General features: G+C 40.3%; 1 protein-coding gene across 1 annotated transcript in view; it reads right to left on the bottom strand.

Annotated features, from left to right (window-relative positions):
* Nucleotides 1–15,427, bottom strand: part of SYNE1 (spectrin repeat containing nuclear envelope protein 1) — a 483,739-nt gene that overhangs the window by 140,774 nt on the left and 327,538 nt on the right. The window contains 3 exon segments of the mRNA XM_070461436.1: nucleotides 4,579–4,688; nucleotides 5,631–5,762; nucleotides 12,504–12,695. Of these exon segments, the coding sequence (XP_070317537.1) occupies nucleotides 4,579–4,688; nucleotides 5,631–5,762; nucleotides 12,504–12,695 (434 nt within the window).

The raw sequence follows: 15,427 nt of genomic DNA, 5'->3' as shown, positions 1-15,427 counted from the left end.
GTGCAGGCTCCATCCCTGGGGGGAACTAAGGTCCAACATGTCACAGGGCATGATCAAAAATTAAAATAAAAAAATGCTAGGGAAAGCCAAAAAAAAAAAGGCAACAGTGTAAAGGCCCATCAAGAAGAAAAGTTGTTATTATCACAAGATAAAATACTCTCAAGCAGTTAAAATGAAAACACTAGATCTATATGTATCAGTATGCATTGATCTAAAAAAGTGATACTAAGTTAAAAAATGATAAGCTAAATGATGATGAAGCTGAAACTCCAATACTTTGGCCACCTCATGCGAAGAGTTGACTCACTGGAAAAGACCCTGATGCTGGGAGGGATTGGGGGCAGGAGGAGAAGGGGACAACAGAGGATGAGATGGCTGGATGGCATTACCGACTCGATGGGCATGAGTTTGAGTAAACTCTGGGAGTTGGTGATGGACAGGGAGGCCTGGTGTGCTGTGATTCATGGGGTTGCAAAGAGTCAAGACACGACTGAGCGACTGAACTGAACTGAAGTTAAAAAATAAAACTGATACTTCTAATTTTGTTGGTTATGTCAGTCTCTGGATTTTCTGCTTTTTAAAAATCTTTTAAAATAAAAAAAAAAACGCTTTAAAATTCTCCTGAAATTAGGGCTTCCCTGGTGGCTCAGTGGTAAAGGATCTGCCTGCCAATGCAGGAGACGGGGGTTCAATCCCTGGTCTGGGAAGATCCAACATGCCACGCGCTAACTCAGCCCATGGACCAAATAAGCCCATGAGCCACAACTATGGCCCCAGTGCTCTAAGCCCAGGAACCACAAGAGAAGCCACTGCAGTGAGAAGCCTGTGCACGGACACGAGACAGCAGCCCCTGCTCGCTGCAACTAGAGAAAAGCCAGAGACCCATCACAGCCAAAAACAAAGAAGTAAATAAAAGTTATTTTCAAAAATTCTTCTGAAGTTATATTTCTTTATCGTGTTCTTTTGAGATGGTGGACTATCGTAACACTTAATTCATTCATTTTTATATAACAATTTAGTATATGCAACCAGAGGATATTTAATATCTCTATAGTCTTATATTTAATCACTGACACATAAAATGCCACCAGTAGATCAGTCTTAATTCAGAATACAGCTTTTCTTTTCCCATAGAAAATATTCTTCCTTCCCTTTGATATTTATACTGATTCATTTCCAGTTGAATTTCCTTAGTAATCTTGGGAGGACCCCTTCAATTCTCCAGTATGTCACAAAGTACTTCTTTATTCAATGGATTTGTAATCATGAAGCAAGTCACATCCCTCCCAAAGGGATTTTTCCATAAACCAATTCACAGGTGATAGTCTTAGAAAATCAGCGAATACGTTGAAGGCTGAATATATACTTTTTCCCCACAAACGTCATTCTGTTCTTTTAAAAATATATACATGTTTTTCTTTCAGCTTCTGGATATTATTCAGGTTTGTTTGTTTGCTTGGTATATTTACCCAAGGCTTGAAAGGCATGATTGAACAGTAATCAACCAGATTTAAAGATTTTTCTAAAGAATTTGCATAAAAATTAAATAATTTATAAGCAGTGTTTAGACTAAATCTTACACAGAAAGCCAGTACTGAACCACAGATTTCTCTTTAAAATAGTCTTAGATTTGAAAGAGCAATTTATAGTTGTTTGTCTTTCATCTGGGCCCTTTCCAAAGCTAAAGGCCAAGGAAGGGAAAAAAAAAATATGGCAAGAAAGCTGCAGAAGGTCCTTACAGCTGCTTTTCATAACTCTATGTATGATGAGGAAGCAACGTGTGGACGGGTTCTTTGTAAAAATAGAGTTTGGCAAAAATATTCAGAAAACCATGAGGGATGAGTAAACATCTTAGAAGAACCAGAAAAAGAAAATGCAAAGTGGCAGCAAGTCTCAACTTAGACACCATGGAAGAGGCAGAGCTCCTCACTGTAAATTTACACAGATACATGTTATGGTCTTATCGGCATTTCTAAGTACGACCATAACAGAAGAATTTTAAAACTCCATTATATTTTAAGACAATTTTTACATTATTAGGGTTATTTTTATGGAGTTCCTAATTACAGATGTTATAATCTTACTCTGGAGAAGGCAATGGCAACCCACTCCAGTACTCTTGCCTGGAAAATCCCATGGATGGAAGAGTCTGGTGGGCTGCAGTCCATGGGGTCTCAAAGAGTCCAACACGACTGAGCAACTTTACTTTCACGTTTCACTTTCATGCATTGGAGAAGGAAATGGCAACCCACTCCAGTGTTCTTGCCTGGAGAATCCCAGGGACGGCGGAGCCTGGTGGGCTGCCGTCTATGGGGTCGCACAGAGTTGGACATGACTGAAGCGACTTAGCAGCAGCAGCATAATCTTATTCATCTCTATTCTTTTAAATTGATTATCTATTAGCTGTTATCAGTATTCTTTATTCCTTTTTCCCCCTTGAATATCTTCCTATTTCCTAGATGTATATACATATATAGTCAACACTTTTGTCATATGTCATCAACATTATGTCAGCATTAATTAAAAAAAAAAAAAAAGGAAAGAAAACTCTCCAAGATGACTTTACTAAAGTTACTTTTGATCATCTACATCTAGTCTGGGTCTTACTCATACATATACTTTATACTCAATTTTATATCACATTTTTTACTTGATATCACAAACTGTTATTGATATTGTTACAAAATTTTTGTTAAGATTATATAGGCAAAAATATTTTCTTAGACTTTCTTTTTTCTTTTTTTACTAATAGGTATTTCTGTCTTTTTATATGGTATTATAAACAGTATTTCCAAAATCATCTTTATAATATACATTTCCTCCAAACTAATGCTCAGAACTGAGAACACTGGAGCCCATGGGATTAAAGCTATTTGAAACATGTTGGTTGTCAAAGGATGCTACTGCTGAATTTCAACCTTGAATATTCCATGAACATAACACAGAGGTTTTGCTGATGTTTTAGATTTTAAAGATAGTTCTCCTATGTATCTTTTCGATTGACATTCAGTGTTCACAACCCTTCTGTGATGATGGCTGTCAATTATTAGTCTCATTCTACTGGTGAGCAAACGAAGTCTCAGGGTTGAGTTCCTTTTCCAAGGTGACAGATGCAGAACCAGAATAAAACCCAGACCTGCCTCACGATACAGGGACACTTCCCCTCTGCTTCAGTGTCTTTGCCTTCCTATCTTTTAAACCAGACTCTTCAACTTGAAAATGCTCCACTTTCTTTAACTTTTCTTTCAACACTTTACTTTCCTGAGTGTAAGACTTTCAGTTTCTACTCCAAACCAGGACTCAAAGTTCAATGACTTTATATATAGAAATCGTAGAAATAAATCATCAAGAAAAGTTCCCTGGTGGTCCAGTGGAACGGACTCCAGGCTTTCACTGCAGTAGTCCCAGTTTCAATCCCTGGTTAGGAAACTAACATCCCACAAGCCTCACAGTGCAGTCAAATTAAAAAAAAAAGTCAAGATACTTACAAGACACATACATTTATTTTTCAGAATGATATTAGAAGAAGACAGATAAGCTCTTGTAAGGGAAATGTTTTCCAGATAGATAAGATCATTCAGTCATAAGTATCATGTATCTAATTTTATAATGCATTTATTATTTGATTTTCAAAAATGTATTAAATATGCACTGTCCCTGGACAGATATGCTAAGCATACTAGAAAGAGGAAAAGGAAGTTAGCCATTGTAATTACTAGTTATACTTATGCCGCTCAACTAAACATTCAAAATACAAGTAGATTTAATATCATAAAGTAAAAATGAAATAATTAAATTTTTGCAAAAGATATTCAAAATAAAAATTTAAGGGAAATGTTTACTTTTATTTATTCATTTTTAAATTTTTGTCCACAGGGCATGTGAGATCTTAGTTCCCTGACCAGGGATCGAACTCAGGCCCTTGGAAGTGAGAGCTCGGAGTCCTAACCACTGGACCATTTTTCAAATGTCAGGACAACAGCAATAAGAAGAGAACAATAGACTGTCATCAGAGAAATATAAAGCAAAACCACAGTGAGGCATCACCTCACACCTGTCAGGAGAGCTGTCATCAAAAAGATCATAAATAGCAAATGTTGGTGAGGATGTGGAGAAAAGAGAATCATGGACACTGTTTGTGGGAATGTAAATTAGTGTAGCCACTATGGAAAACAATATGGAGATTTCTCAAAAAGCTAAAAACAGAAATGCAATAGATTCAGCAATTCCATATATTTGGAGAAAATAAATAATTCAAAAATATACATGCACCCCAATGTTCAGATAATGCAACCTATGTCCATCAAGAGATGAATAGTTAGAGAAGACGTGATATGTGTACACACACACACACACACACACACACACACACACACGGAAAATTACTCAGCCATAAAAAAGAATGAAAAAATTTTCTATTTGCAGCAATACAGGTAAGACTTGGAGGGTATTATGCTTAGAGAAATAAGTCAGACAGAGAAAGACAAATACTGTATGATATCACTTAAATGTGGAATCTAAAAAATAAAACAAAATGGTGAATTAAAAACAAAAACCCAAAGAACAAAAGAAACATACCCAACACCACCAGAGGTCTCTGCAGCTGAGTGCTGTGTTAGAATTTCCTCTCCAAGGCTGGCTACTGACTGGAGGAGGCTCTTCTGCTCTGCCAATTCCTGTTCCAACTCCTGCTCAAGGAAAAGGAAAAATAAAAACATCTTTGTTACTTTATGATTATTGTCTCCAACCACAGTTTTATGTCTAGAAAATCCTCAGAGAACTTTGGTACAATAGTATGTTTTTAAGTTAGCACATTACATAAAAGCTGTGGCTTAGGTAACTGTTCAGAGGTGTCTCCAAGTCCTCTGTAGCTTCCTTTGGCTTTGATAAAATAATGTCTAAATAATCTTGGTGGGGGTTAGGAAATGAGAAAAGAAAACTTTGCTTGGCAATGGCGCCCCCAAGTGGTCCAAAATGCACTTTAACTTTTCAAGATCGATACTGCCTTGTTCAAGCCGAAAGAGACATGAGAGCAACAGCTCTCTTCAATTTCCCACTTGCTTGATAAACTGGATCACCAACTGAACTCTGTTTTACTTTTTCACTATTACTATTGGTGAAAAAGTCTCTACTCTTGGAGAAATATTTTAATATGCCCTATCCATAAACTGAAGGTATTAATGAGATGTCATTCTTTGAGCAATCAAAGCTCATTTGCTTCATAGGCAGTAATTTGTAATCCTGTTTTGTGATGGCATCTACTTGAGAGTTGAAAGCAAATTTCATAAGAAAGTGCAACTTAGATATTTACCAATTCTCAGAGGCCTTCCTGAGGCTATTATTATATATAATAGACTCAAATTGGGGCAAGCTAGAAATAGAGGGCAGATTATAATTCAGTTACACTATTTTAAAACTAAGCAGAAGCTTTTCTTAGAGAACCAACTTTAAAATGACCAGTCTTCCCAGTGGTCAAAAGTAAATGGAAACAGCCAGGTTCTGCTTCAGTCCAAAATAAAGATAAAGGGGCACTCTGTCTTCAGCACAGAAGGAACTTGTCTTTCTAAAACATTTCTCTCAAGGTGCATGCTTGGCTGATCTGCAGGCGAAAGAAGCAGGAAGTGCGTTACTTTTTGTTGCTGGAGGCTGCTCTGTCGCTGGTGGGTCCACGCGCTCCGAGCTTGAGCTAGCCATTCCTGAACCCCGGGGCTCTGAGTGGCAGCCAGGTCAGCATCGCTGTCCTCCTTCTCCTGGGCTGTCCCCTGCTTTTAACGAGGGAGAAATCAAGAGTCATACTACCCACAGGAAGACCTTAACCAAAACAGTGATGGCTCCTTTAGTGTGGTCTGAATAATAAAACCAAAGTGACTCCATTTGGACGTGAAACCACATTAAAAAAAAAAAAAATGGTACCACAAAACCCATGGAATTTATTATGGCATTTGCAGGAAACAGAACAATAAATAGATGATTATACTCAGAAATATTAAGGGGGTCGGGGGAACTGCCATGTTGCGGCTAGGCTTTTTAGCTGACTGATGTGGTTAGCAGACATTATTCTGGAATTTCTTCAACAAGAATATAACTCTAGGTCTTCCTCCCTTTCCTATCCCCACCAGGACTAGATTCCACTGCCATCTGTTGCCACTCTGGCTTCGACAGAGTGTGGCTAAAGGAGAAAGCCAAAGTAATTCCCTATTACCTGGGCAGGGGTTTATTATTCCTGCTAGACTATTCCGATGGAATTTAAGAGGTCCTAAATACTGCGTGGGATTCCCTGGTGGCTCAGTGATAAAGAATCTGCCTGCCAATGCAAGAGACGCAGGAGACATGGGATCAATCCCTAGGTCAGGCAGATCCCCTAGAAAAGGAGATGGTGACCCACTCCAGTATTCTTGCCTGGACAGTCTCATGGACGCAGGAGCCTGGCGGGCTACAGTCCATAAGTTGCAAAAGAGTCAGACAGGACTAAACAGCAAACAGAATATATTGTATTAGAATGGAATTAGTTCTGAATGAGCACCTTTCTACTAAAATGTATTTATATGCCAAAAGATAAATTCCACCATGTTGGTAAGATGCCTCTCAGCATCCACTGTGTGTCAGGCACTGTTGAGGGCACTGGCGGGAATTGGAGGGGATTTATTTGGCTCAGAAGCCAGACAAAGGCACTGCTGGGATGACAGACAACAAACAGACAAGATAAACTGGGATGGTGATAAGACTTGCAAAGAATGTGAAACTAGAGAATAGGCTGGCAAGTGAAGGGGGAGGGTTTCTTAGTCTGGGTAGCAAGGCGTCTTCAGAGGGGACAGCTTGTGAGTTGCGAGATGAGGGCGTCCCTGATGGCTAAGATGGTAAAGAATCTGCTTGCAGTGCAGGAGACCCGGGTTCAATTCTTGGGTTGGGAAATCCCCTGGAGGAGGGCATGGCAACCCACTCCAGTGCTCTTGCCTGGAGAATTCCAAGGATAGAGGAGTCTGGCGGGTTACAGTCCATAGGGGTCGCAAAGAATCAGACATGATTGAGCAATTAACACTGATACTGCCTGGCTAAATGGTGGGCTGGGGGCCTCTAGGCCTGTGGAACCACTGGAGCAAAGGCCAGAGGGGAAAGAAACTTGGTGTCTCAGCGACCGCAGTGGAGGGGCAAGCATGACTGAAACATGCGGAGGGGCCGGGGGCAGGCACATAGGAAGGGAACATTCTTTGGGGTGCTTCCATGGAGGAGCCATCCTACTGAACTGCTGCCCCCCTGGCCTCTGTTCTCTGCCAAACCTGACCTCAGAGTGGGGTCCAGCTACAACAGCTCACCCCACCTGACTGCCCACAGGACCCTTCCCTTCCTTTTCTTTCCAGAATTTTACACTAACTCTTACAGGGAAGTAGATGGGGTCTGTTTCCCTCTGTCTTGCTTGTTAGAATCTTATGGTTAAACTAAAATGTTTGAGATCATTTGATACCAGCACCTGAGATGCGGTGAAGGCAACAGCGAAAACTACAGGTAGCGTCCGTGTTTATACATCATCCTTTCCCGGATTCTGAACCACCTCAGCTCACAGGCGCCTTCTTTCCTTGAAGATGATCCAGCTCACCAGTAAAAGCATGTGCTTGAGATAGAACAGTGGTAGCGCCGTTGGTCTAAAACATGCTACCTGCATTTTGCAGGATCTTCAGAACAGATGACTGGAGTTCAATAGGTTCCCCACCCTCCCAGGAGTGCCTCTTTCAGGCAAGCAGTGATTTTCCTGAAGGTGGGAGGTTTGGGGTGGCCGTGCATTCCTCCAGGACCAAAGCCCACACTTTTCTGCATGAAGCAGAGTTTTCCCATCTGAGGATGTTCCATTGACCCAGAATAAGCTCTAAGATATCCTGGCTTTTCCAGGCAAGGATGAAACAGAAAGTCAAAAGGGATCTGTAGAGAATGACCCCAAAGAAGTCAGTGGGACAAGTTGAAAGCTGTCCCCAGGCAGAGACCCAGTGACAAACAGTGGCCATAGCCGTGACCTGCTGACTCTCTTTGATGAATTCCCGCCACTTCCTCTCCTTCCTTCTTCAGAAAAGGTTTGCTTTCACAGCCCAGCCTGGAGACTCCTGGAAATTTCTCAGGGCTCCAGTTTACCCTTCTCTGCAGGTTAACTACAGTTGACTGAGAGCTCTGATTTCAAATTCCTCACACCAACGAAAGAGACCAATTGTACTTGGGAAAATAACAATTGAAATGCCAGGTCTACAGGGCGGCTTAACCACATTTACATGCACAGACACATACTTAGATTCTAAAACAAAAGCTAAGAAAGGGACTCCTATTTGACTAACTGAATCCATGGCTTTAGAAAAAAGGATATTTATCAGCATCAAAAGCACATGACTAGTATGTATTTTCTCTGTGGTTAGGTTTGGTTTCTCAGTTAATAAATTTTTCTCTGGCTGATTTCACTGTTTTCAAACATAACCTTTGGACCATAGGAAGCAAAAAATGATTAAGGAACAGTTCAAATTTCATTCCCTTTCCCCCCGAGATACAAAGGTACTGACCTAAGGCATAAAATTAACATTAATTACACGCTCTGAGGTCTGATAACAGTTTTCTGACCTATCTAGGGAATAGGAAATAAGGTGGCTTTTATTCTCCAACAGGCTCCTGCTTGGGTGGGGCTATGTAAGCTGTTTATTTTGGAAATACTAGAAGAGTAACCATTTTTGCCAGGAACATTCCTTGGAAGATTAGTGAGGATTGGAGAATGCTAAACATTAAATAAAACACTTCTTTAGAAAGCATTTTATTATTTATATAGGATGAACTCTCTCCTCCTTGGATGAATGATAATGTGTGAAAATGACAAACTAATTACAAAGAAAGATATCACGTAATTCAAGAGGTATTATATGCCTGTGTCATAGAGAAGGACGACAGAGATTGAGATGGTTGGATGGCATCACCGACTTGACGGACGTGAGTTTGAGCAAGCTCTGGGAGTTGGTGATGCACTGACGTGGAAGCCTGACGTGCTGCAGTCCTTGGGGTCACAAAGAGTTGGATTGAGCGACTGAACTGATAGAGAAGTAAACAATTTTGGGGCGGGGTGGAGGGGATCCTGGAGTGGATTATTCACTGGCAGGCGGCATTCATATGTATGTGTGTGCTCAGTCACTCTGGCATATCTGACTCTTTGTGACCCCATGGACTGTAGCCTGCCAGGCTCCTCTGCCCATAGGATTTTCCAAGCAAGGATACTGCCATGGGTAGCCACTTCCTACTGCATGGGATCTTCTCAACCCAGGGATCAAACCTGCAACTCTTGGGTCTCCTGCATTGGCAGGTAGATTCTGCCACTGCCACCGGGGAAGCCCCTTATTCCAGGTTTATTTGGTATCATTTTGGCACATTTCAAAAACATACAGTTAGTATTTTAATTGAGAATAACTTACATTTATGTTTTAATAGAGGAAAATTTGAAATCGACTGTCTAAAAACAAAATCTATATATTTCCACTTGTTTTGGTATCACTCAGGTTTTAAAGTGTTGAGATTTCATATATTTTATATTTTGTTCATGTTTTAGATGGAAATGTGTTGCATATTATTTCTCTTTTAATTTATATACAGGAAAGTGATGAATTCTATTTTAATTTTTTAATAATTTTTTTTTACTAAATTCTTCCATTGCTTTTAATAGTTTTCTGTTGACTAGATTTGATGTTCCAGATCATATAATCATATACTTAGCAAAGAACTGAAAATACATAGTTTAGTCAGAAAAAAATCATCACACTGAGAAAGTAGAAGCAATCGCAGTGAATGTGCATTAAGTTCCCACCACGGTATTTGTGCCGTGTCTCCTGCCAGCATCTCTACTCAAGTACAGTCTTTCCCCTCCCTCCTGACACTGGTTCCAAGACCATTCCCCTGCCCCTTGGATCTGATTTTTTCCCTTCTACAGAAAAAAGCTTTTGCTGCAGTCTCACTTCTTTTTCATCAATTTTTCCTCTACTGAGCTGTTTCTGTCTCCCTGTAAACATGTCATTATTCTTCCGATCTTAATATGGAATGAATTTCTTCTAACCTGCTTCTTATAGCTTATTCCATTCCTCTGCTCCCATGACAGTGAAACTCCTCTGTTTCCTGCCCTCTTCCTCTCTATCTCCATTCTCGCTTTCATCTTAGAGTGATTTTTGCCTTCACTATTTCACTGAAATAGTTGTAGTTGGGGTCATAGAAGACCTGCGTGTTGCCAGATCCACAGTCAGTTCTCAGTTCTCATCTTACCTCATTTGCCCTCACGTGTCTCCCAGAAACCCAAATCTTGGTCTTCTTCCCACCTCACTGGTGTTTCCTTTTTACTCTTTTTTTCGGGGTTCCTCTACATCTTCCTAACTTTTCATACTGGAGTGGCCAAGGGCTTGGTCTTCTTCATCTCTCTTCACTCCCTTGGTGATCTCATGGGGTCTCATGCATTTAAAGACCATCTAAGGACTTCCCTTCAGTCCAGTGGTTAAGACCCGGAGCTCCCAATGCAGGGGTGTGAGTTTGATCCCAGGTGGGGGAACTGACATGACTTATGGCACGAACAACAACAAAGACCATCTAGAGGCTGGCAGTTCAGTCTAGATCTGTCTGCTGAATCCCAACAGTTGCTTGACATTGGATAGGCATCTCAAACTTAGCCTGTCCAAAATGAAACAAGTGACCCAATTACTTCTCCTTCCCCAAGTTCTGTTCCTCGAGAGTTTTCATTTTCCTAATTATCCACAACCTGATAAGTTCTCATCACCTCTAACCTCCTAACTCGTCTCTCAGCTTCCATGCTGATCCCCTACAACAGTTATAATCTGATCTTGTCACTCCTCTGCCCCCAAATACTCCAGTGGTTTCTCATTTTCCCCAGAGTCAAAGCCAAAGTGCATACGATGCCTACAAGGTCCTTTGCACCCTGGGCCCTCCTTACCCTGGGCCTCTGCCCTTACTTCCCCCTCTCTGAGCGTGGAATTCTCTTCTTCCACGTCTACACGGCTCACTCCTTCAAATGTAAGCTGAGGGAGGCTTCGTTGGTCACCCTATTTAAAATTGCAAATCCACCCAGTCCCAACTTTCTTTATTTATCTGCTTTACAGTATTTCACCAACAGCTCTTATCATCTTCTAACTTAGCATATAATAACACACCTTAATTTTATATTACTATCTGTCTCCCCCAAACATAATCTCTTAAAGATGGAATACATAGATATATACATATACAGACAGATTTTGCCCCTGCTTCTTCACTCTATCATATAGAATAGTGGCTGGCACATAGTGGCTTTGCAATAAACATTTGCTTAAAATTTGTGTAAGATAATAATTCTAACATGTAGAGATGAAGAACAAACAAAATCAAAATATTAGACAATACTAGTATGCAAGATGCATGGGGAGAAATCTGAGTGAATGTGTTATGAGTTTCTTATGTTGATCCGGAACAAGAATAAAATAATAACTTAGAATTTATTAGGTATGCATGGTAAAAAGTAGAGAGAAAAAACAAAGGAAAACATTCAATCACCTAGAAGCAAAAGTTAAAATGCAGAAAGAAGAATAGAAAGAGCAGGACAAAATAGAAAAAAAAGTAAGAATAAAATTTCAAACATATTAGTAATCACAATGAATTTAAACAGATTAACCCTGCTCTTTTAGAAGTCAGAGGTTTTCTGATTAGATATGTTTAAAACCAACAAAATGTTCTTTATAATAAACAAATCTAAAATCTAAGGACTTAGAAAGGGTTAAATCAATGGAAAATTGAAAGATATACTAGGCAAATATTATCCAAAAAAAAAGTTCTAGTCATCTAAAACAAAAATCACTATTGGGAAACGTGAAGGCCGTTACGTGATAGTAAAAATGTTCAATTCGCCTGGAATACATGATAAGTCTAAACTTGTGTGCACTAAATGAAACAGTCTATCTGAAAAGTAGAACACAGGAGAAATAAAGGGGAAATATATCACTGCCACAGGGTATCTTAATCTATGACCTATATTTACGTATTTTCTTTTAAATGATACAGCTGCTAGCTTTTGGTAATTATTTTCATTTTCTTTTCTTTTCCTATGCTGCAATTTCCAGGTCTCTGGATTCAAACAACTCTTACAAAGCCCTGTGTGGAAAGCTATGCCAGGGACTTCCCTGGTGGTCCAGTGGCTAAGACTCGGAGCTCCCAGTTCAGGAGGACTGGGATCAATCCCTGGCCAGGGAACTAGATCCCACATGCCACAACTAAAGACCCTACATGTCCCAACGAAGACTGAAGATCCCGAGTGCTACAGTTTAAGACCCAGAGGGGCCAAACGAACAAATATTAAAAAAAAAAAACACCTACTCCAGAATATGTGTAAAGCAGGTACACACACAGGTGTTGCCCAGCCACCCCTCATGTGCCCCGTGCTCAGAAGGGCAGAGCAGCCTTGTGCAAAGATGAGCCTCTCTGTAAGCGCCACGCTCCCAGCGTGGCTGCAGCCTCACCTGGATGTGGAGCTGCCTGTCCTGCAGCGCCCTCTGCAGCTCCAGGAGGCTCCCCTTGAGGGTCCTCAGCTTCACTGCCAGCTGCTCGGCCTCGTCCTTGGTGTGCGCCTTGCCCTCCAGCCGCAGGTTTTCATTGTGGACCGAGAGCTCTGATAAGGCCACCACCTTCTGCTCAATTTCCACCAGCATATTCTAGAACAACAGAAATAAGGTTGAAATTGACACGGCCTGGGCGCCTCTGCAAGGAGCGCGTCTCACAGCGCTTCATTAAGTCTTTCATCAAAACAACACGCCTCCAGGTTTGTTTTTTTTCCCCCTAGTTTTCGTACAAACTTCGAGTGGCATATAGGTTTCAACAACTCTTTGAGCCTCCTAATTTCTCTCTCATATAAGATTAGATGGTATACCAAAAAACTATAGGGGGAGCACATTCTATATAGTCAACAGATAAGGAGAAGAGACCAGGCCTTAGTGTTACCCCATTGTGACTGTTCTATTATTTAGTGTTAGAGGTGGCTCCGTGGTAAAAGAATCCGCCTGCCAGTGCAGGAGACGCAGGAGATCCAGCTTCAGTCCTGGGGTTGGGAAGTCCCCCCTGGAAGAGGACAGGGCAATCCACTCCAGCATTCTTGCCTGGAGAATCCCAGGGAGCGAAGGGCCTAAGGGCTCCAGTCCAGGGGGTCGCAGAGTTGGACACGACTGAGTGTCTGAGCATGTACGCAATGGATGTACACACATTATGCTTATGGCTAATAATAGTAAAGACATCACATGATCAACTCTTTGTGTCAATTTAAAAAGGACTCTTTTTTTTTTTTTCTCAAAGAAAAATGTTTTGAAAGGGAGTTTTCCCAGACTAGTGCTCTTTTCGCTTGCTTTGTATTACTTCTGTCCTTTTTTTTTTGGCCATGCCACCAGGCATGTGGGATCCTAGATCCTCAACCAAGGACTGAACGGTAGAACCATTGGAAGGGTGGAATCTCAATCACTGGACCACCAGGGAAGTCCCCCTGTTTTTACCCTTTATATAACGCATTTTTAACTTCCCATTTCTGGAAGTTTTCCTAAGAATTTCACTTTCACTTTCTGTGGTAACTCTCTAGTGTTTAACAAGGTTTTTTTTTCTAAAATGGAGGCTAAATCCAGGAAAGAAGTGAAAACAGTCTCCTCACTTCCCAAGTAAGATTTAAAACAAAAACCAAAAACAGAACAACTAAAAAAATCAAGCAAAACAAATAACAACCATATTATTTTCTACAGAAACTGTTCTGTTTTTCTATACCTTAAGTCTGAACTCTTTGAAATGTACTTTCTAATTTATATTCAATTATATATTAATAAGAAAAGATTATACAAAATCAGAATCACTACCATCAGCTTGTAAGAACATAAGGGAGATCCCAAACCCTAGAACTAAACGGAAGAGTAAAACTTTTCCTGAAATGGGCCTTAAAGGATCATTTCCTAAGGATTACTTTTGAGATTATTATTGAGAGTTATTATTATTGAGATTATTATTAATATTATTCTGTGCAGGACCACCTTTTCCATCAGGCATGGTTGTCACAGAGCTGAGGGCCCCTAATACTTCAAGGGGCCGAAGAAAATGTCTTTCACTTCTTTTAAAATCAGAGGAAAAATGATTATGATAATAATTAATACGTAATGATATCACCCCAGGCTTCCCAGGTGGTACAAGTGGTAAAGAACCCTCCTACCAATCCAGGAGACATAAGGGATGTGGGTTTGATCCCTGGGTAGGGAAGATCCCCTGGAGGAGGGCATGGCAACTCTCTCCAGTAATCTTGCCTGGAGAATCCCATGGACAGAAGAGCCTGGTGGGCTATAGTTCATAGGGTCGCAAAGAGTGGGATACAACTGAAGCAACTTAGCATGCACCCATGATAAACTACCCTAGATTATATTAGTCTCTGTACCCAAAGCAGTTACAAGATACAAATATAACTTTTAGTATTGCTATAGAGGAAGAGAGGTTCATGGAAACAAAGTACCCTGGGCCCCAAAAGTCATAACAGGACCCTAATTCCATATAATAACCACAGCTATGATTATACTACTGGCTCAAATGCCAGATTTATTTGCATGAGGAATTATCACATATTTGTGTGATTCTATAGGCTCTGAGTTTTGAAAAATATTGCCAAAGTACCACTTCAATACTCTATAAGAGTCCTGAAATATATTATCTCAACTATGCATCTTACGTGTAACTATAAAAATAGAGACATTAAAAAGGAAAAGGTGGGAGTAATGATGAAACCGAATTTTGAAATGCGAGTGCATGTGGTAATTTCAAGTGCTAGAAGGCAATGCTAAAAATACATGTCTCTTTTCAGAAAAGTAACTTTAGAAAAGATGATACAAGAAATAGAAAACACTTGCACATGGCTCTCTATTCTCTACCATCAAGGTAGAGACGCTTTGAAGACATGTAAATAAATTGTCCCCAGACTTCCCTGGTGGTCCAGTGGCTAAGACTCTGCGCTCCCAATGCAGGGAGCCCAGGTTTGATCCTTGATCCGGGAGCTAGATCCCACATGCTGCAACTAAGACACAGCATGGCCAAATAAATAAATAATAATAGTTTTAAAGTTTAAAATTATAAGTTGTGTAAAGAATTAAAAAACCTAAATTATTACTATTAAAAAATCTCAATCATAAGGGATGACCAGAATGACATACTATGCATTAAGAAAAAAGATGGCATTCATAATTAATGGTTGTGCATATTTCCTCTAGTCCCACATGTACGAAGTCATGCACACTGATATTTAACCTTGCAGATTAGACTGGGTTTTCTAGAGACTTGCTGGTTAAATGAAAGAGCTTTTAAAACAAACTTCACCTATGTGTAAGGTCTACTATGTTGATACTCTTTGAAGCCGATGATTGGCACATGGGAG

Source organism: Odocoileus virginianus, chromosome 34 (assembly GCF_023699985.2).
Source record: "Odocoileus virginianus isolate 20LAN1187 ecotype Illinois chromosome 34, Ovbor_1.2, whole genome shotgun sequence".
Classification (NCBI taxonomy): domain Eukaryota; kingdom Metazoa; phylum Chordata; class Mammalia; order Artiodactyla; family Cervidae; genus Odocoileus; species Odocoileus virginianus.
This window is presented reverse-complemented; position numbering and strand designations above follow the sequence as displayed.